This window comes from Tachyglossus aculeatus, chromosome 14 (assembly GCF_015852505.1).
Source record: "Tachyglossus aculeatus isolate mTacAcu1 chromosome 14, mTacAcu1.pri, whole genome shotgun sequence".
Classification (NCBI taxonomy): Eukaryota; Metazoa; Chordata; class Mammalia; order Monotremata; family Tachyglossidae; genus Tachyglossus; species Tachyglossus aculeatus.
The window spans coordinates 45,764,719-45,787,845 of NC_052079.1; the positions used below are offsets into that span (position 1 = coordinate 45,764,719).

The 23,127-nt window shown below is 44.9% G+C and overlaps 1 protein-coding gene across 1 annotated transcript in view; it reads left to right on the plus strand.

The window, feature by feature from the left end:
• BTBD11 (BTB domain containing 11) overlaps nt 1-23,127 on the plus strand; it is a 218,510-nt gene that overhangs the window by 177,824 nt on the left and 17,559 nt on the right. The window contains exons 5-11 of the mRNA XM_038756073.1: nt 8,661-8,826; nt 11,148-11,237; nt 16,233-16,334; nt 17,500-17,593; nt 17,722-17,857; nt 18,704-18,924; nt 20,322-20,500. Of these exons, the coding sequence (XP_038612001.1) occupies nt 8,661-8,826; nt 11,148-11,237; nt 16,233-16,334; nt 17,500-17,593; nt 17,722-17,857; nt 18,704-18,924; nt 20,322-20,500 (988 nt within the window). The remainder of the gene's footprint in view (nt 1-8,660; nt 8,827-11,147; nt 11,238-16,232; nt 16,335-17,499; nt 17,594-17,721; nt 17,858-18,703; nt 18,925-20,321; nt 20,501-23,127) is intronic.

Here is a 23,127-nt window from a genome sequence, read left to right on the forward strand (position 1 = left end):
AGCTCTGGGGAGGTTACAAGGTGGTCAGGTTGTCCCACAGCCTTCATCCCCATTTTACAGATGAGGGAACTGAGGCACAGAGAAGTTAAGTGACTTGCCCAAAATCACACAGCTGACAATTGGCGGAGCCGGAATTTGAACCCATGACCTCTGACTCCAAAGCCCGGGCTCTTTCCACTGAGCCACGCTGCTCACTTGTGAGAGCACTGTAGTATAATAGAGTTGGTAGACAAGTTACCTGCCCCCAACAAAGACAAGGACCAGAGCTGAGATTAAAACCCAATTCCTCCGACACCCAGACCTGTGCTCTTTATGCTGCTTCTCTACATAATTGTTCATCTCCTAAGAGGGCCAAGGATTTTGCTAATATCCAGCCATAAAGCCCTGATAATCTCAAAGAGAGACAGGCAAATGGAATAAATTGAGGCACAGAGAGGCAGCGCTCTGTCTGAAGCAACCTAAAGACAGTGAAGGATCTATGAGCAGACCTTGCCAAAAGCTTCAGCTGCGTAAACTTCAAATCTTGGCCTGTGGACTTGGGGCTTTTTCCTTGTCATTTCAGGTGGCTCACCCAGCAGCCGCCTTTCTTCTCTTGAAAATTCGGTTTTTCTTCTGCTTTCCTTTGAAAGATTGCCCCCTCGTGTCCCTCTTCAGGGTTGAAGCCAGGAATATTTTGTATCACCTCCTGGCTGAGTTCTTTTTCTTGGTCCCCAAACCTTTCCTTTTTCCCCGAGTTCCCCAGTGTGAGCGACTGTTGTTCTGTTCAGGCCGGAACTCGATACGGGAGGTCAGTCGATCGATCAGTCATTGGTATTTACTAATGATGGTATGTGTTAAGTGCTTACTCTGTGGAAAGCACTGTTCTAAGGGCTGAATAATAATAATGGCATTTCTTAAGCGTTTACTATGTGCAAAGCACTGTTCTAAGCCCTGGGGAGGTTACAAGGTGATCAGGTTGTCCCACGTGGGGCTCACAGTCTTAAGCCCCATTTTACAGATGAGGTAACTGAGGCCCAGGGAAGTTGGTCCCCCAGGGGCCTCATCTAGTTTGGGGAGGCATTTATGTGCCCTTCCTATGGGCCCCATTACCGAAGCACCAATTCCTGTAACTACCTTCATTTTTTAGAGAAGCACCGTGGCCTAGTGGAAAGAGCGAGGGTCTGAGCCTTGTGAATCGGAAACTGCGTCTGACCTGTTGAACTTGTATATGCCACAGTGCTTAGAATGATGGTTGACACATAGGAAGCGCTTAACAGATACTATCATTATTATTATCATCATTATTATTATTATCAAATGGTCTAATCCAGCCAGTCACTAAGGGTGAGCAACACTTTATTTCAGGAGAGTCGAAGCACAATTCTGCGTTTGTTTTCCAACTTTTGTCTTTCCATGAAAAGAGGATAGGCTGGTAGGAAAAAAAAAGGTGATGGGAAAATGAGTGTTGGTAAATCCTCTGGACTCATTTGCAAAACTCATGTAATCCAGATACTTATTACTGTGCCAAATTGGAGCTTGTGGCATGTGCATTTCAGCACACACAGGGGGAAAAGCACATGGACCTGACTTAAGTTAGCATGACCGTCCTGGCAAAATTAGTGTGCTGTGATTGTGAACGTGTTCGGAACCCATGCTTCTCCCTAAAACCTCCTAAAACTTAAAAGAATAAACCACTTTAAATTTTTTGTCTCCTCAAAACACCGTATCTATATGATGATGGTGAGGGGGTTATTTGTTAGGTGCTTACCATGTGCCAAGCAGTGTACTAAGCGCTGGGGTAGATACCAAATAATTAGGTTGGTCACAGTCCCAGTTTCACATGGGGCTCCTAGTCTAAGTAGAAGAGACAGGTAACCTTTCCTTTAAACTATATTTGCTATAATCAGAGTTTGGCAGTCAGACTTAAAATATAAGCTCCCCGGGGAGTTGGGCGGCGGGGCGAGAGAGAGAGAAAGAAAGAGAGAGAAAAAATACAGCTCTTATGTACATATCTTTAAATTATATATTATAAATTATTTATTTGTTTATATTAACATCTGTCTCCTCTAGTCTGTAGTCAGGGAACATGTCTGCCAACTCTGTTGTATTTTACTCTCCCAGGAGACGAATACAATGTCCTGCACGTAAGTGCTCAATAAACACCATTGATGATGATTGATGTTCTATATGGGATCCACTAGCCGTACTTCGAACATTGCTTCAATGCTAGTAGACTGATTTCATTCCCACTAATAATATTTGCACAAATTTATAAGCTTCAGACATTAAAATCTGGTGCAAAATTCATAGATGCAACGTTAGCCTCTAATTACAGTAACTGGGTTCTTATCTAGTGGCAAACCTATCCAAAATGCTTACTCTTTGGGCATATTCTGAAAAAGCAGGCAGTTGCACAGAGAGGAAAAATAGCCATATGTTTGTGCAGAAGTCCGGTGGCAACTCCCTGGTTCTTTTGTGATGTTCATGATCTTGAATTTTTGGGGTCATTCAGTTGACCTTCTGTATGTAGTACCTAACGAAATCCAAGGTTTTCCTTTCCCAGGTTTATTAGCTGATGCGTTTGGCCATTTCCTTAAAGTGAAATTAAAGGCCTTGTCATATGATGTGGGCCAGAAATTTGCGGGGAGGAGGAGGAGGAAGAGAAGACAGTAATGATGGCAGGGGAGCTGTGGAGGTCATGATTGGGGCAGTGTGGGTTGTGGCTTTAGTTGTTGTGGAATCGTGACAGAAGCAGTGCAGGAATTTAGAGATAGAGAGAGAGACTCCCACACTCCTATTCAAAATTCCCACCCACCACTTCTTCCCTGTTCCAAATGCTTCTGATTATAAACAGCCACCATCCATTCCGGTGGTAAAGTAGGTGCTAGTCAACTGATGCTATTTCTCAGTTAGTTAAGGGGGCTAGCCATTTTTAAAATTAGAGGACAGTGGAGTATAAGTACATTAATTTCATGAGCTGCTTTTCATGTGCACAGCATTAAAAGGAAGGATTTTTGTGAGAAACGTGATGCATCAACGGGAGCTTTTCTGCCTTATCTCTTATGTCTTTTATTTATGATTTGTGCTGTTGGCTGGCTGACTGCAGAGTTCCCCAAGTATTCAAGTAGAAGTTGAAAGTTTAGAACTGCCCCAAGTCTAATTCTAAATGTATCCATAACCAGATTTCTGCAGTATCAGCCAATTGAGCAGTAAAAATAACAGGAATGAGTTGCAGTATTCTACGCTATGAGGTAAACTGGTCACTGACAATTTTGAACATGGCATTGTGCTCTTAAAATGTAATTGCCCATGTGAGCATTACATCAGAGGCGCTTGGAGTAAGTCAGGGCTTTGGTGATTTTGAGTTGTTTCAGAAGCTTCCTTAGAGTTTTATCTGGAATTTTTTCTTATTGCTTTCTACCGCTTCATCACTTCCCTCCCCCTTTAGCTTCTCCTTTGTCAATAATATACAACGCCGCCCCCCCCCCCCCCCCCCCCCCAGGAGCAGTTCTTGCCCTTGTCAATCAGTGGCTGAGGGGTTATAAACATTACTCTTGGGCTGAGCTGTCTGTTGTGCGTCATTCTGAAATAATGGAACTGTCTAGTCCTATTACGCTGCTTTTATTAGAACTGACATCCAATATTAGAAAATGTGGTATGCATTGATTTTAGTAGAGTAAATCTCTTCCTTGGTCTGTATGGATTTATTTAAACTCTCCATTTCTAAGGATTCCTTCACCTCATTTCTTAGTCTAATGCTAGGAGGGAAAATGTTTTGGGTTTTTTGGAATGCACTTATATCGCAGTTTACAATCTTGTCGTGCCGGTAGTGTCGTTAGAGCATCAGAAGACATTTAATTCCACCTTTCATTTTTTCAGTTCAGAAAAACAGTGAAAACTAAATCCATCCTTTGTTCTGTTCCTGGAAACAAATAACTCTAAAGTCACATTCTTATAAAGGAAAGATAAATTGAGGCCAATTCCCGCTTCTGCCCAGTATATGTACATTGCTGTGCACACAGTAAGTGCTCAAAAAATACCATCGATTGATTTCAGCCAGCTTCCTAAACTGGCGCTTTTTCCTTTTTTGATGAGAGCCCTTTGCGTGCTTCTTGATCCCGGCTAAGGAACCTTTGGTGAAAGTGGCTAGAGCTGATAGGCCCAGAATGGAGAATGAAAACTTAACACTTACAGAAATGTAGTGCACTTTAACAATTAACTATACATCAGAGTATCTGATATAGGGAGGTAGGTAAACAGGTTACCTTTATGGTCTTTAGAACATCAGCGATTTATTTAGGGGACCTGGGGCTTGACTGAGTGTCTCTTGTTGTGCTGTGAAGTAAAGCTAATGCTCTTAGTTCCGTTGGTCGAAAAGCCCTGACAGACTAGCTGGGTAATGAATTGTTACTATTTATTAAGCATTTACTGCATGCAGAGCACTTCTAAGTACTTGGGAAAGTACAATACAGTAGATTTGGTAGACACGATCCCTGCCCACGAGGAACTTAGAGGTGACAGTGATTTTACTGATACTTGAAGTAAAATTGTTTTGTCAGACTGTATTGGTGTCCCCAAGTGGTGACCAGATACATCTACCCTTGCTCTGCACCTCCTTCTCACTCTTTTCCTCTCCCTTCACCCCAGCGGCTGTTTCAGATTCCGCCCCACTTCTCAGGGTGGCTTTTAAAACTTTTTCTTATTTTCCTCCAGTACCCCTTGTGCTTCCCTTCCCTCCCCTCTGCCCTTATTATTTTAAGATTTTACTTTGTTTCACCAGTGGGGCTGGACCCCTTCCAAGTCTGCCAAACCAGTGGGGTCTGGAGTGGTCTGGGACAGGACAGAAGAGAGAGAAATGGTTGTTCCTTCTCTCCTTCCCAGCCCCAGCAGCTTTGGAGGTCCCAGGGGTTTGGGCTGAAAGTCGCGGCAGCAAAACAAGGGAACAAATGAGAAAATGGCAGAGCAGGGCAAGAGGGGAAGCCACAGAGATAAATGGGGGGGGGGGGGGGTATATTTGGGTTTCCCGGATGGAAGGAAAGGAGGAGAAGTTTTTAAAGGGGGTCAGAGAGGGTGGGGAGGGAATAGGTGAGGACAGGGATGGGGTGGGGAAGGGTGAGATTACTAAATCACCTCCCAGGGACACCAGCGAGGGACAGCATGTCAGCTTTACTGCAAGTAGAAATAAAAGTTGGCCACTCCCTTGTGAAAGCAAATGGTCACCTTTTGATGTACTGGGACTTCCAGATTTTTCTTTCCTAAATGAATACACTTAGATTGATTCTTTATGCCCAACTTAGTTCATGGCTGCTGAGAGCCAGGCAGATGGTTACCTGGGTCATACCAGACCGCCCTTCATCACCCTTGGTGGCAGCAGTCGTAAGAGGCAGGCTAGTAGTGTTCTAAATTTAAGCTTATTTCTTTGGGACTTTTCCTCTGGTGAGAGGGATTTATAGGGAATTTAGAAAAAAATCCAGAAAGCTTGTTTTGCCCTTGAGCTAGCTGGCCTTGAGCTTACTGGCTCCTGGGGATAATAGAACAAAGGTCTTTGCCCACAGTGGGGTGATTTGTCTGGTTGGACTTCTTCAGTCCACTTCCAAACCAGCCTTCCCTGACTAAGCCTTCTCTTCACACTCCCTTCTGCATCATCCTGATTTGCTCCCTTTATTCAGCTTTCTCTCAGCCCCATAGCATTTATGTCTGTATCTGTAATATATTCATTTATATCGACGTCTGTCTCCTCCTCTAAACTGTGAGCTCGATGTGGGCAGGTAACGTGTTTACCAACTCTGTGTGTTGTGCTCTCCCAAATGCTTTACAGTGCTCTCCACACAGCAGGCACTCAAGAAATACAACTGATTGATCAGTTGTAGAGAGAATGGAGCCCAGAGAGTATCCGCATTAATAATATGGAATTCTTGATTGCTGATACTCTCTGGACTTTTTTCCCCCTCTGAGTCCCTGAGATGTAGTGCTTTGCACATAGTAAGTGCTTAATAAATGCCATCATTATTATTATTATTATGTAGGTAGGAAACGTCTCTACCAACTCTGTAATATTGTACTCCCCCAAGCCCTTAGTACAGTGCTGTACTCTCAATAAATATAATTGATTGATTGATCAATGATCTGGAATTATTGATTTTGTACTGCCTACTTGGCGAAGAGACCTGTACTGGCAAGAGATGGTTCAGATGCACCTGCTGAGTTTTTTTCTCCTCTGTGGGCTTGGTGTTGGCGAGGTTCCTCTCCCCTTGGTGATTCTCATTCTGGCTCGCTCAGATCCATCAGCCTAACTCCAGAATCTGTCCAGTGGCACAGTCAGGGAGTGAAAAAAATAGTACAGCAAGGCAGCCGGGGTTGACTGGGTGGTCTCACTTCCTGCCTTTTGTCAGTCAGTCACTGAGTTGTATTTATTGAGCGCTTACTGTGTGCAGATAACCATACTAAGGGCTTGGGAGAGGACAATATCACCGTAAACACCCACAATGAGCTTACAGTCAAGAGGGGGAGACAGACATTAATATAAATAAATCAATTTATTAATATATTAATGTAAAGAAATATATTATAAGAATGTAATATAGAATAATAATATAAGACTATAATATAAAATATAATATAAAGAATATATTAATGTAAAGAAACTAGAAGCAGCGTGGCTCAGTGGAAAGAGCACGGGCTTGGGAGCCAGAGGTCATGTGTTCTAATCCCAGCTCCGCCACTTGTCAGTGTGTGACTTGGGGCGAGTCACTTAATTTCTCTGTGCCTCAGTTATCTCATCTGTAAAATGGGGATTAAGACTGTGAGCCTCACAAGGGGCAAACTGATCACCTTGTATACCCCCCAGTGCTTAGAACAGTGCTTCGCACATAGTAAGTGCTTAACAAACGCCTTTATTATTTATTATTGTTATTATTATTAATTACAGATATGGACTTACATGCTGTGGGGCTGAGGGGGGGGGATGAATACAGGGTGAAGTAGAAGTGAGTGGGATAAGATGAAAGGAGGGATTAGTCAAGGAAGGCCTCTTAGAGGAGCCATCCTGCAGCTTACCCTTCCCAATGATGCACCCTGAGAGATGGGAGGGGCAGAAGGGAGTGAGTTCAAGTGACGAATTTTGCCATTCAGGGCTAGAGCTAGGAACAGAGCTGAGATCTCTTGGCTCACCCATAAAAGGATGACTGCCTGCTAGGTAGCAGAGTGACTCTTTAAATGCACCTGAAAGGGCAGTGCTATTCCAGCTGGGGCTGGAAATGTAGCGTGGAATTTTGTGTAGACACAGAATGTACATGTGAAAACTAGAGTGCTCAAAAACACTCTGTTTGCAGGGAACCGCCTGGGACAGGCTATCCCATCAAAATCCCAATGTTTCTAATGGACTTTCCCAGCGCATCAAGCCCTTTTCCAGTCCTTCAGGCAAACCGCTGTATCATCATCATCAATCGTATTTATTGAGCGCTTACTATGTGCAGAGCACTGTACTAAGCGCTTGGGAAGTACAAATTGGCAACATATAGAGACAGTCCCTACCCAACAGTGGGCTCACAGTCTAAAAGGGGGAGACAGAGAACTGCTGTATTATTTGCCTTAAAACTTTGTGTAGCCCCAAAAACTGTTTTACTAATGCAGGCCGGTCATATAAGTTGCTTCTGATTCCCCTGGAGGGTCTCCCACTCTCTCATTATTATCTGTAAAATGTTTAGAGAAAGTACTGCTATTGTGAGTAGAGCACTGGGCAATGGATCAGAAGACCTGAGTCACAGGCCCATCCTTGTACCTATATATCAATCCATAATGTTTATTGAGCACTTATCGTGTATTGAGTATACCGTGCGCTTACTGTATACTTCTGGTGATGTGCATAAGGGTCCTAGGTGGTGGAAGAGTGAGAAGAAATAGAAATGTAGACAAATATTCCGAGCATCCTGCATTAGATACTGAACTGGACGGGTCTTAAATCTGACCCAGCTTTGTCATTTCGTAACTAAGATTATAAGCAAGTTTCGAGGGAGTAATAAAAGACGTTCAACTTGAAAATTTCCTGAGAAGAGGCTTTGCAGGCTGAGGGTGTTATCCTCCCAGGTTTTTAGTGCAATGCCCTGCACACAGAAAGCACTCAAATACCAGTGATTGACTGAGTTACCCCTATGCTATTTCTGTGCAAATCACAGGCCCCTCTACTAATTCGTACAGCTGGATGAGCCCCTGAGTAGGGAACAAAATCTAAATTTTTTGTTCAAGGGGAATGGGGGTGTCAGAAGCGTGTGGAAGAGCAGGATATGATCACTTCTGGACAGCACATGCAATTGGAGTGAAGTGAGTCCGGGGGTGAATACGAGGCATACCAAGTTCTGCCTTGGTATGCTTGTCCACTTGGGATCAACCATTGCAGAGTCTCCTCTAAGTAGCTTTTTTCCTCAGGTGTGGGCCGTCCACCCTCCCTCACCCTCACCTATCCTCCCCTCCAGCCTGCTCCCTGGACCAGAGGAATCCTGGAAGTCTGGAGCGGACTGAGGGAGCCAAAACCTAGACCCAGTAATGACACTATTCTAAGATGGAGGAGGCTCCACTCCAGTGGCCTCTCAGGGCCAAGGTTCCCGCCACTGCCACTCCCTCCCTCCCCGGTGACCAGATCCAGGAGATCGTTGGGTTAAAGTAGCAATTTCTAACTGTCTTAGGACTGATGACTGCTTCTGTGCTTCTCGAAAACTGGACGCCGTGGCCACCGAGGCAAAGTTCAAACAGGATCTGGGCTTCCGAATGCTGAACTGCGGACGGACGGATCTAGTGAAGCAGGCCGTGTCCCTGCTGGGGCCCGATGGAATCAACAGCATGAGTGACCAGGTACAGCTGGCAGAGTCGGGAACTTGAACTGAGTGGACCTACCCAGTTCACTGCAACCAGAACTGTTAATGGTAATAATGATAATGATGGTATTTGTTAAGTGATCACTATGTGCCAAGCACCGTTCTAAGCAATGGGGTAGATACAAGGTAATTAAGTTGTTCCACATGGGGCTAACAGTCTCAATCCCCATTTTACAGACGAGGGAACTGAGGCACAGAGAAGTGAAGTGATTTGCCCGAGGTTACATAGCTGACAAGCGGCGGAGTCAAAATTAGAACCCACAACCTCTGACTCCCAAGCCCGTGCTCTGTCTACTAAGCCATGCTGCTTCTCCATTTTACTCTCAATGGATCCCATCCTTGTTTTCTTGGGCTAACACTCAAGCATCTCAGATGAAGTCTTTGGGCACTCTAGTCAGCAAGGAGCCTTGGGCCACTTGTATTGTTGTTGTCCACTTAATTCCGGACTCGGACATTCAAGAGTGACAGGGAGACTGCTTATTAATTCAGGCAGTCAGCCCTCTTTTGTGTTTGACTTGTGTCCTTGGAGAAGTATGATGCTGCTGTTTACATTTCCGTATTGTAGCTCTGCACGAAGGCAGGTCTGCTCATTGCATGTAGATTTCCATCTCTGATATAGAGTAATAACAATTATGATGTCTGTCCAGTGCTTATTTGTCAAGTACCGTATTGAACACTGGGGTAAAGAGATACAAGATAATCAGGTTGGACACAATCCCCATCCCACCTGGGGCTCACAGTCTAAGCAGGAGGGAGTGAATGTGGGACCGTCTCTATATATTGCCAACGTGTACTTCCCAAGCGCTTAGTACAGTGCTCTGCACACAGTAAGCGCTCAATAAATACGATTGATTGATTGAATGTGATGTTGAATTCAGAAAAAGACACCAAAAACAGTTTTACTGAATATCTTCAACCTCCCTGAGCCTCTAGGCACTTCAGTGCTGCCGAAGCAGTATCTGATGGGTATCTTAGAGCTGAAAAGGAAAATAGAGTGTCTGTTTTAGTAAAGAGATGTCAGTGTGGTTCACTCTCCTGAAAAGACATTCTAAAACAGACCCACTAACGTCAGGTTGTCAAAGGGAGAGCAACTTAGAGTTTAGCCTGCTGCTCGCCTTTGAATCATGAAGACATAGAAAGTACATAGCTACATTTTTTTTTGGGGGGGGGGGTGCGGAGGAGGGGATGGAGGATGCAGGGCTTTAAGTTCATTCATTCTGGCATCTATCTGTATTGGTCATCCCTTTGGAAATGGAAGTCTGTGGAAAAAAGCTTATTTTTGTAGCCAGTTCTTTTAAAATTCTCCGAGTCTGAGCCACAAGGACGAAGCACAATTTCACCCCAATTTTTTTTCCACAAAGCATCCTTTACTTGGATAATGAGAACTAGTAGTTGATGGAAAAGTTTTTATTTCAGCCCTCTTTTTAAGGTATCCCATAAAAATAGACATTTAAGACTTTCTTTCAGAAGTGTCCCCATGTCTGTTCCACATGGCCTGTGGGTACAAGCCTCTTTCTTAGCCTTTTTTTTCATGGTTGTTTAGCGCTTTCTATGTGCCGAGCACTGAACTAAGCACTGGGGTACATACGAGATAATCAGGTTGGACACAGCCTCTGTCCTATATGGGGCTCACAGTCTAAGGCAGAGGGAGGAAGATTTCTCAGTGGAAAGAACACGGGCTTTGGAGTCAGAGGTCATGGGTTCGAATCCCGACTCTGCCACATGTCTGCTGTGTGACCTTGGGCAAGTCACTTAACTTCTCTGGGCCTCAGTTACCTCATCTGTAAAATGGGGATGAAGACTGGGAACCCCATGTGAGACAACCCGCTTACCTCATATCCTCCCCAGTGCTTAGAACAGTGCTTTGCACATAGTAAGCGCTTAACAAATGCGATTATTATTATTATTATTATTTCATCCCTGTTTTGCAGACTTGCCCTTGGTCACACAGCAGGCGAGTGGCAGAGCTGGGGTTAGAACCATAATTCCTCCAAAGTCTCCAGCTTTAGGATCCAGTGATAGGCTTTCCTATCCTCTAGACTGTAAGCTCGTTGTGGGCAAGAAACGTGTCTATCAACCCTGTTTTATTGTACTATTCCAAGTGCTTAGAACAGTGCTCTGCACACAGTAAACGCTCAATAAATGCTGTTGATGATGATGAAGTCCTCTGTCTCCCAGGGTTGTGCTCTTTCCATTAGGCCACGCTGCTTCCCAATCTGTGTGGTCACTCACGTTACTTGGCAGAAATGCGACAACATTCTTGCAGGTTGGCTTAATCCTGGTTTTAATCTTTCACAGGGCATGACCCCTCTGATGTATGCCTGTGTCCGGGGAGATGAAGCCATGGTCCAGATGCTGCTGGATGCCGGAGCGGATCTGAACGTGGAGGTAGGGATGTTTCCCTTTTCCCTCTCGTGCCCGTCCCTTGTCTCTTTGGACTTGCAGTGTCGCAAAGCACAGAGGGAAGGAGAGCAGGGAGGGGATAAACCCGCAGAGTTTCTTTTCTCCTTGGAATCAGGACCAGAGTTTTCAGACTGGTTTCATTGCCTTTTGTTATGCTCCATCTGTCCTGAGCACAGACTGCCTTCAACTGGGCAACATTCCAGAGAACTAAATATATTTGCATCCCTTAAATGCGTGGCATGTTAGCTTTCCCTTAGAGTTCCTGTGCAGAGTTCCCTAACTTTTATTGTTGATGTTCCCGACATCTCCCAGGTGATTGATTGATTGATACTGTAGCTGTCCTTCATTTTCTTAGCCGATGCGCCTCATGGTGAGATTCTATCCACGCTTAAGAGTGGGCTGAGACCAGGTGTGATTGGCACTCCCTTCTACAATGCTTGCACATAAAGATAGGTCCACACTGCACAAGTGGGTTTCTCCCATTCACAGCCTGAGTCTGTTTTTGTGCCCGGATCTTGGTATCGTGAGCTCTGTGGAGCCTTTGCTCTCTGATGTCCGTCTCCCACACTGGCCGCCCAGGAGTCCACCATGCTGTTGGTTTGTTTCAGACTGTGGTTCACATGTCTTTAATTTGTCTATTCTGCTCGTTTAGCTTGTGTGCCCCTTTTCAGTTCACCATACAGTGCCTGCTTGGGTTTTGTGCTGCCATCCATTCTCCTCACATAACCTGCCCAGAGGAGCTATGTCACTGTGAGCACTGCCTCAGTGGTGATGAGGTGACTGCATCTCAAGACCTCGGTATTGGTAATCTTGTCCTCCATTTGCTGTTGAGTAGTTTGTAGGGACATTGGTGAAACTGCTTTAGAAGCTTGGATGTGTTTTCTGTCACATCTTACGGCCGTATAGAAATTTGGACAGCACAGCAGCTGTGAAGACCTTAGGTATCATTGGAGCTAGAGTCTTTATTGTTGTTACACTCTGCCTGAAAGTCTGCTAGAAACCAGTCTGGTCTACTTTCATTCTCTTTAGCATCTTTTTTATCCTTTTACATCCTCTTTATCAAGCAAGGCATTATTGGGTAGTCCACATCCTAGGTCACAGATGTGGACCACAGCTTTAAGTTCACTGAAGTCAGTGAAAATGTTTGATTGTGTGTAGGCTGGGCTTTCTTCAAACTTATTGTCAGTCCAGACAGCTTTAAATCAATCAATCATATTTATTGAGCGCTTACTGTGTGCATAGCACTGTACTAAGCGCTTTAAAGTGATTTATTGTCATTAGCATGTCTTTTTATTATAAGAAGAATAATGATAGTAGTATTTGTGAAGCACTTACTATGTACCAAGCACTGTAATAAGCACTAGGGTAGATACGAGATCATCAGGTACCACATGGGGCTCACGTTGTAAGTTGGAGGGACTACACGTATTAAATCCACATCTTACAGATGAGGAAACTGAGGCATAGAGAAGTCAAATGACTTGCCGAAGGTCACACAGCAGGCAAGTGGCAGAGAGGGGAGTCGAACCCAGGTCCTCTGACTCCAAGTCCCATTCTCTTTCCACTAGGCCATGCTACTCTTCTGTGTACTTTAAAAGTATGGTCACCTGCATATAGCAGTTCCTAAACAACAGTCCCAAAATCTTTTGATGATGCTTTTGAAACTTGATTAGCTGGAAGAGTTTTCCAGCACCTTGAAAACATATTCTGACTCCAATTTCCTGTTCTGTTATTGCATCTTCAAGCGTGGCACAACAGAATAGACTGAACAGATGGAATGAGACCTAACAAAAAGCCCTGCATTGCTCCAGCAGTGATGGAGAAAGTGTCATTCAGGGCAACTCGGATTTGACCAACCATACCACCTTTGGGGGAGTTTAAGGAACTTGGTGAATTTTTCAGGATGCTCAAAATTGCCTAACAAATCCCCGAGTCCTGCTCTGTTGGTAGTGTCAGTTGCTAGCGTAAAGTTAATGAGCAGAGTGTAGAAGTTATGGTGGTGTTCTCTGCATTTTTCCTACATCTGTTTTGCTACGATTACATCTGATGGGCTGTGTTTCAGTCTGAAGAGTCTAGTGCACAGTTGGCTATGGATTTTAGAAGAAGCGGGAAGCAGAGGAAGCAGCGTGGGCTAGTGGATATAGCACGGGCCTGGGACCCAGAAGAACCTGGGTTCTAGGCCTGGATCTTCCACTTGTGTGACCTTAGACAAGTCACTTCACTTCTCTGTGCTTCAGTTACGTCATCTGTAAAGTGGGGATTAAGACTGTGAGCCCCTTGTGGGACATGGACAGTGTCCAACCTGATTACCTTATATCTACCTCAGTTCTTAGAACAGTGCCTGGCACATAATAAGCGCTTAACAAATACCATAAAAAAAAGCTTATGCAGACCTTTATGGATTAGATTTTCTCCTTGCTTATAGATTTCTGCAGCAGTGCCATCAAGTCCAGGGGCTCTTCCATTTTTCTGGGCTCTGACTGTGAGGAGTACTTCCTCAGAGTCAGAGGTTAGGTCCTGCCTATGCGTTTTAGCATGTCTTCTCTACTTCAAAAGGTTGATTGACTGTCAGTGGCGTGGTCCGTTCATTGAAATATTTTGTCCCTCTGTGTAAGATTTCCACTCAGCCTATGTGTTGAGGGTTGTTCCAACTATATCCTTTGATGGTGCCATAGTTTGGAGACATGAAGTTTCTTTAGTGAAGAGACCCAGTCTTTAGTTTTGGTTCCCTTCAACTTTGAAGTTCCATCTCTAGCCACACGTGCTTCTTAGTGTGATCTGTGTATTCTGTTTCAGGTTTTTGTAGGCTTCCCTTTTTGTTTTGATCATGAGAAGCTGCAAGGTGATGTTGCTATGTTTCTTGCTTTGCTGAAAATAGTTTTTCCCATCTCTGAGGGTTTTTTGCAACGAGCCAGTCTTGATGATGTATCTCTGTCATGCTCACAGTCTGTGCTGGCCAAGAGACTGTGTCTCTGGGAAGCAGCGTGGCTTAGAAAATAGAGCACAGGCCTGGGAGCCTGAAGGACTTGGGTTCTAATCCCAGCTCTGCCACTTGTGTGACCTTGGGCAAGTCACTTCACTTCTCTGTGCCTCAGTTATCTCATCTGTAAAATGGGGATAAAGAGTGGGACTGGGACCGTGTCCAACCTGATTAACTCATATGTACCCCAGTACTTAGAACAGTGCTTGGCACATAGAAAGCACTAACAAGTACCATAATTATTCTTATTAAATGCCTATTTGCTATTCACATCACTCTTCACATTTAGGGTTCCTTGCTCCAGCCAGGCTGTCGTAATGCTATGAGAGAGCACTCTGCTGCTTTCTTTATATTTCCTGGAGCTGACTATTTAGCCTTCTCGATCAATGTGTTGGTTGTTTACTAGTGCAGGTTTGGAGCCGATGATTAATCCAACACTTAGTCCCTCCCATGGCGGCAGCGTAGCATACATCCTTCAAGTCCTTCTAATGAGTCTTGATATAATGTGTGAGATGCCCCTACAGTGCATCTCCTGATGTACTCAATAATATACAAAGTAGAGTGGAGATCATCTGTGACCTAGTGGCTTATGGGGGACCGTCTTCCCCGTAACTGCCTCTCCCGGCCCCCAGAGTGGCTCAATTCATTCTTTTCTTCAGCTTCCACTTCTCCAACTGGCCGGAAGAGACTTGTGATCATCAATGGCCTCTGCCTCTGAGGCCACTGTCTTCATGCTCAAGTCTAAAGAGTCTAAATTTGGCCACTCTGGAGGAATGTTCAAGCTAAACAGCTGTTGGAAATTGTTTTGGTTTTCAGTTGCATGCCATTGCCACCCTACAACCCTCAGATATAGAACTGGAGGTCTCGGTGATGAACATATATATCTTGAAAAATTATCTGTGAAGGCTCATCACCCAGTTTCACCTATCAGGTTAGAGGCTGCAGGGCTGCTGTACAACAAAGAACTAAAACTCCCCTGTGGTTAGTAAGTCAGTCAACAGTATTTATGGAACGTTTGCTGTGTGCAGAGCACTGTACTACGTGCTTGGGAGTATGCAGTACATCAGAGTTGGTAGACATATTCACTGCCCACAAGGAGCTTACAGTCTAGCACCCAGGTTCTAATCCTGGCTCCGCCTCTTGTCTGCTGTGAGATCTTGGGCAAGTCACTTAACTTATCTGTGCCTCAGTTACCTCATCTGTAAAATGGGGATGAAGAAAATCAGCCCCACGTGGGACAGGGACTGTGCCCAACCTGATGAGCTTGTAGTTACCCCAGCGCTTATCACAGTACTTGATACAGAATACCAAACAAATACCATCATTATTATTAGAGTGGGAGACAGACATTAATATAAACAAATAAGCAAGCACTCTATGCATCCCAGACAGGAGCTAGACAGGAGACTCAGATGAAGGATGAAATTTGGTAAAATTAAAAACAAACAAACAAACTCCGTTTCCTTTCAGCGCAAGGGTTGTGTCATCTAGTTGACTGAAGTTTAGGAGCAGACGTATAGTTTGGAATGTTCCATATATTATTTTCATATAACGTTTACAACAAAATAACCGTGTCACCTCTTGGAGCAGCAGCAGAGTGGTAGGTGGCTGGGACCCATCAGCACTAGCTGACATTCAGACCTCTCCGAGCCCTTTCCAGCAGCGATAGTGAGAAGGGAAAGGATCACTGAATATGGAAAAATCCTGAAGCCAGGACAAATTTCAGGCTCCAGCAGAAATTTGGTCTCTCTCAGGTCTTCCCTTGTGGAGTCCTCTTTAGTCTCTCCTCGGTGCCTGGCAGGTAAATTGTCTCATTTCTGGTGAAACGGTTATTTAGGTATTGGAGGGAGAGATCATCCAAACCCCCAACCTATCCTGAGGTGAATTTTCTGAGCAGTGTCTTGCACCTGAACTAAATGTGCCCAGCTGCTAGCAGGCTAAATTTACTAGTCAAATTTTTTGGAGGTCAGATTTTTACAATAACTTCAATTTGTTTATAGGTAATCAGTACTGCTAATAAATATCCATCCGTTCATCCTGAGACTCGCCATTGGACAGCTCTGACATTTGCTGTGTTGCATGGACATATTCCTGTAGTCCAGGTATTGCCGTACTTCCTATCTGCTGCTGATTTCATTTGACCTCTTACATTTTCTTCTGTCTGTAGCCAGTCCAGCATCTCTTTCCCGCGTTATGTGTATATTGGTTGATTGTGTTGAAATCCAGTAGTCATAGGGTGTCTATAATAGATTCAGAAAATATGTATAGACAAATCTAACCCGGGTTTAACCAACATGAAATATAGCGCCCACAAAGACACCCAAATGGAAAAGGTGAATATGAGTGAAGAAAAGCTCATATTGTTTGCTCTTAAACTTGTCTTTCATTTCACTTTTCTAAAAAAAATAGGCTGAACGAGCGTTGTCTTAGATTGTGTAAGAAATCCTGTGTTGGGGGTCTGGGGAGTAGAAGTGTCAGAACTGCATCCAACCCAAAAATAGTAGGGTCTGAAGATCGCTCATCATACAGAGAACTGGCTTTTGCAAAGCATACTTGGAAGTCTAGTGGGGATACTGAGAGAAGCAATGGTCAAATTGTGACCTGGGGAGCTAAGTGTTGTCCTCAGGGTCCAGCCAACCCATCCTCTCAAAACCTCCACCTTGAAATCAGAGGCATGGCCCCTTAGCTCCAGAAGCTCAGAGCACTGGAAAACAAATGTCAGGCTGGACTGTCAATGATAAATGAGGGCAGCTGCAGAATGATGCTTGTAATGCAAAGCAGACAAAACTTGCAAAAAGCTTCTCACTGGCGACAGATCGTGGTTTTTAATGGGTGTGGCAGAGAATGCCAATTTCAGATATCTTACTATCTGCTATCTTCAGGAGGATAAAGTTAAAGTACAGAATAGACATTTAATATATTTGCATCTGGAAAAGGGGTAGTCACCTTCCAGAGAGACCTAAGGCATACTAAGCCTATATGTAAGGCATACTAAGCCTATATCCTCCCTGCCTTCTGATTCTGGGGGCCCCTAGAAGATGAGGGTGACATTTCTGTCCTTTTTGCGTGGCTCTACCGCCTTCCACCCCCGCCATCCCAAACACTCTCCAGTTTAGTGACAGGAAACTATCAGTCTAATATCATTCTGAAATTTCCCCCAGTTTTGCCATTGCTCTGTGGGTTGTTCATACTCTGGTGCTGTAGAGTGAATTGGCTCTTACTTGGATGTCCTGCAAGTGTTTCTAAATGGCAGCTTTACCTTCACAGCTCTTGCTGGATGCTGGGGCCAAGGTTGAAGGCTCTTTAGAACACGGTGAGGAAAACTATTCTGAAACACCTTTACAACTTGCCGCTGCCGTAGGTAAGACAGAGAAGTCTTTCAGGAAATGTTATCTCAGCTGACTAATCCAACTGTGACATGATCTCACGTGTATCTGTACAGTCCTTTTTTGTTAACTTTAAAAAACAAACCCTTTTCTGGGCCTACAGGAAATTTTGAACTGGTTAGCTTGCTGCTGGAACGAGGAGCTGACCCCATGATAGGAACAATGTACAGAAATGGAATTTCTACAACTCCACAGGGTGACATGAACTCTTTCAGCCAGGCCGCAGCACACGGACACAGGTAGGGTAGGGCAAGTCAAGACGAAGGGTGCGGAGCGCCTGGGTGAGACCGAATCATGGCATTTAGAAGCATATGCCCCTTTCCTGCCCAAAGCGAGCCAGGAGATGTTGGTGACCTCCACCCGCTTTTGGCCATGAGCCCAGCGTTTGTAGCCTAAGCCCAGTTTTCTGGCCAGAAAGACCAACCCTTTGTAGCCTGACTTGTGGCTTCTTGACAACGACGGTATCTCTGGCGAGAGTGGGCACACATAGATTTCCCCCCGCACGTTTCAGTCGGAGCAGTTTTTGCCAGAGAGGTGGTTGTCAAGGAGAGAGCAGAACTGTGTGATAAGGCCCAGATGAGTGAGGTTTATTTTTTTTCTAGGGCCTCATATGAAATTTCTGTCATTCGGGGACTGTTTTTTCATAAACTAGTATGGCAGAGAATTAAGACCCGGGGACAGGATCCTGGACCTCTGGACTCTTAGGCTGGCTCAACCTGTGGCTTACTGAAAAGCCTAGCGGGGTGGCGGGCAGAAGGAGCAATTTATCCTCAGCATCCCCATCTGTAAAATAGGGGTCAGTGACACTTCCCTGATTGTCAGTTTCAGGCGTCATTCATAGAGCAGGGGACCCTTGCTGACAACGGTCCTGTCTGAGTTTCAAGTGTCACCGAATGGCAGATGGCGAGATCTCCGATTGGCATGTTTTTTAGGGTTGAACTATCCGCTCTCTTTGCCGAGGGTTGCTTTTGGATGGTCAGTCTGCTAGGGGCCCCAACCTGCCCCCCGAGTTAGTTGCCCCTGGCCGAAGCAAAGCAGTTTCCATCTCTGAGTCTCTTCCTCTCTGTTGGGTTTGTGATTGACAGGAATGTGTTCCGCAAACTGCTTGCTCAGCCAGAGAAGGAGAAGAGTGATATCCTGTCCCTGGAGGAGATTCTGGCTGAGGGAAGTGACTTGGCGGAGACAGCTCCATCTCCGCTGTGTGCCAGCCGCAACAGCAAGGCAAAACTGAAAGCCCTGAAAGAGGCCATGTATCACAGCGCTGAACATGGATATGTGGATGTAACAATTGACATAAGGAGCATAGGTTAGTTCTGATATCCTCTCCATTTTGCCTCACGGGCCTGGCAAGCTCTCAGCCCAGTGCCTGTCAGGTGGGAGGCCATTTTGGCTCTGAGCACACTAATCTGACAGCGCATGATGATCTTTTCTGTGGATGGAGGTGCCACGTTCCAGGCAAAATTCGTTAAATGTCTGCTCTACCTGGACCTCAGTCTCACATAGCATCACCCGAAGCAGAAAGGACCCATTCTCGGGCCACTGGATAACATTTCCTACCTCATCCGACTACATAAATTCGTTGATAGGCAACATGAGGGAACACATCAGACCTCTTTCTCACCCTGCCCGCCCCCCAGTCCCACATTGTGTGATTCAGAAAAGGTGCAGTCAGTGAGGGTTAAGTGTGCGGGCCCCAGTTGTGAGATAGGTCATAATCCACCGCATCTTCATTGTGCATTTGAGGAAATAGATTTCACTGAAGCCCATCCTGTCCCTCTCTACCGGCTTAGTCATAAGATCGCTGTTCTTCAGTCCCCAAGAAGGAAGCAGCGGACCGTCGGACCAAAATGGCGAGATGCAGCCTTACAACCTTGAGTCGTGTTGCTGAATTGACCCGGGCTGCGAGAGCCTCCGAGAGTGTTCTTTATCATTTTTCTCTTGAAACGAGCATCTAGTTCTCTTTGGAATGATTTCTCTCTTCTGTTGTCACTATTGAATGCAGGAGCATGTGAGATTGGACTAAGAATTCATTTTACATGATCTTGTGAACTAAATGAATCTTGGAGTGGGATACGTTTATAAGCAATAGAAAGAGACTGTCTCTCATGCCTGAGCCCCCAAATGATAGAGCCTGATGTTGGGAAAAGGAAATTCCTCGCAATCACATTTTTCAGGTGTTCATTAAAAGGGCAATAGAGCACCTGCGTGAGGAAGCATTGTTTCATTGTTACAGAAAAACCAAAACATTCCACTTCTCCCTTCTCAACCCTAAGGAAGAGGGAGTGGGACCCAAGATGGAGCATTAAAATCCTAACTTTAGAAGCTCCTCACCACCAGCCTCCTCTCTGATTGTGAGCAAGAACAAATCATTCCATGTCAGACAAGTTAAGAACCAATTGTCATAACCAGTAAATGGATGTAAAGAACCCATTGATGAGTGTGCTCTCAAGTACTAAATGCATCTTAGCAGTAAAGGCGTAAACATTCTGTCAAACAACTGTACCGTTCCGTTGGATGGTAGTAGCCGTAATTGAGTGAATTGAAGGATGAATCCAAAGTGGAACTTCTGGACAATTATAGCTGGGGGCTTCTCAGGTAGAGAGCATCCCTCTCTCGTGCTTAGAATTCTGTATTATGATGGGCACTTAGGTTCAATTGACAAGAAGATATTTTCTGTCTGTGTTTTGCTGTTTCCCCTCTCAGGCGTGCCGTGGACTCTGCATACGTGGCTCGAGTCTTTGCGAATTTCCTTCCAGCAACACCGGAGACCTCTCATCCAGTGCTTGTTAAAGGAGTTTAAATCCATCCAGGAAGAAGAGTACTCAGAGGAACTTATTACCCAGGGGCTGCCTTTGATGTTTGAGATACTGAAAGCCAGCAAGGTAGGAGAGGTGCCTAGAAAGAGCACTGTTGGATCACGGTTGTGGTGAAACCGCCCCATATGCAGAGCTAGAGTTGGAGCAGCTCTGTGTGTTCTCTGTCTCTGATCTGAAAAGACAACAGAAACCAAAATAGTGCCGTGAAAGTAATATTAGCGATGATGGTAATAGTATATGTGGTATTAATTAAGTGCTTAGTATATGCCAAGCACTGTTCTAAACACTAGGGCAGGTGCAAGGTAATCAGATCAGACACTGTCCCTGTTCCACCTGGAGCTCACAGACTGAGAGGGAGAACAGGTATTTTTGCCTGTCTTACAGATGAGGAAACTGAAGCACAGAGAAGTTAAGTGACTTGCCCAAGGGCACACACAGCAGGCAAGTGGCAGAGCTGGGATTAGAACCTAGGTCTTCGGACTCCCAGGACCGTACACTTTCCATTTGGCTACATAATTAAGGTTATTCAGTACAGAGGGAGAATGTTAACTTAGCAGCCCGAGGGGGAGGTGGTTTCCTAGCCTGTTTGTCAGGGCTGTTCTCTAAAGATTGGTGAGTATCCACATCAAACAGAAGCTCCTTACCACCGACTTTAAAGCATGCAATCACTTTGTCCCTTCCTACCATACGTCCCTGATATCCTCCTCCAAACCCAGCCCGTTCGTTTTGCTCCTCGAATGCCAACACCTCCTCACTGTAGCTCCATCTCATTTATCTCGCCCACATCCTGCCTCTGGGACTGGAATGCTCTCCCTCTTCATATCTGACACACGATCCATCTCCCCACCTTCAAAGCCTTATTCTTCAATAAGGCACACCTCCTCCAAGAGTCCTTCCTCGGCTAGGCCCTCATTTCCTCTTCTCCCACTCCCTTCTGCATCACCCTCGCACTTGGATTTGCATCCTTTATTCACCCCTTCCTCTTCCCCGGAGCACTTATGTACATAGCCTTTACTTATTTATTTATATTCCTGTCTGTCTCCACCTCTAGACTGTAAGCTTTTTGTGGGCAGGGAACGTGTCTACCAGCTCCACTATATTGTGCTCTCCCAAGTGCTTAGTACAGTGCTCTGCACATAGTAAGTGCCCAATAAATACGATAGATTGAATTTGGGAGGCTAAAGTGGACATAGGAGCATTAGACTTTTGCCAGGACCTCTCATCTTTCCCTCCTACCCATGGATGAAAGTGCTAAGTTTGCTCGTCCACCTTTCCACAAACTGCAATCTCTGGGAGGTCAGGTCATTAGGCAGGAAGGTGGGCTCCCTTCAAACTCATTCACTCAGAATATGCTTCTCCCAACCGGCATGAACAAATCAAGTGCCTTAGCCCTTGCGCTCCTCCTGGGTTAAGCTAGGGTATCTGGGCATGCTTCCTCTGCCATTTGGCCCTGACTTGAAGCAGATGAACGATGCATGAAAAACAATTTACAGAGGCAGGAAGGAGAAAGCCTGAGGCCTTGGAAAGACTCAAAAGGAGGTGACTCTTTAAGAAACAAGAGCCAAGTTTTGGCTCTGAGAGCCGTTGGAAGAAGTCAAGTGAGGTGAGTTGAGCATAAGAAAATTGGGACTTCAGGAAGCTTTCACCTAAAAATCTAAAAAACCGTTAATCAAACCAAATATTTCTCTACCAGGGCACACTAAAAATGACCCAGAAACACATGAGTAATTGCTGTTTTTTCATTGCTCTGGGGCTCATTTTTTCTTGGATTTCACAGTGACACTTGGGATTCATATACTCCCAGAACCCCCTGCATTGAAAGTGAGTAACTGTGTAGAGTAAGACGTATGTATGTGTCTCCTCATCAAGAAAGGAAAAGTCTTAGAATGTAATCCCCTGAAGGTCAGGGCTTTATGTGTGGTCTGTCCAGCTTATGTAGTGAGCACTCGGAATACAAATTGATGATTCAGTAATCTGCTAAGTGACTTGAAACCCAAAAGAATTGATCTGTTTTTCTGTACTTTAAAGTAGGTCCTAGTTATAGACTCAAAAGTGCTCTCTGAATCCTTGGCATTTCACTCATTCAGTCATATCTAGTGAGCGCTTACTGTGTACAGAACATTGTACTAAGCACTTGGGAGGGTACAAAATAACAATAAACTGACACATTCCCTGCCCACAACAAGCTTACAGTCCAGAGGACTTTTAGCATTTTACAGTGGAGCACCTAGAAGCTGGTGTTTGTGTGGAGGCATGGAGGTGCGCTGGCTGAAAAGAGCAGGGAATGGAAAAGTCAGGAGGCCTGGTCTTTCCTCTCAGCTCGGCCACGGTCTCTGGGGCAGGTCTTTGTGCTTCAATTCTCTCATCCGCCAAATTTAGATACTAACATTTTCCCCTTTCTAGATCTCAGGGAGCTTGAGACTAAAATGAAATTACATAGATTAGGAGAGTGTTTGGAAGTAAATGTGCTAGAGTAATACGAAGTGGTATTAACAGTTTGTAACCAGGTGGATTGAACATCCAAATCTTGGAAGTCTTCAGGTAAACTGTGACAAGCTTCAGTCCAGATGCTGAAGGGCCCAATAATGGTGCACGGTAAATGAAAAATAAATGGAATATTTGGGACCTTGATTTGGAAGTTGAGATCCTTTGAAAAAACTGATTGACCAAGTTCCCCAGGGGAGTAGAAGTAA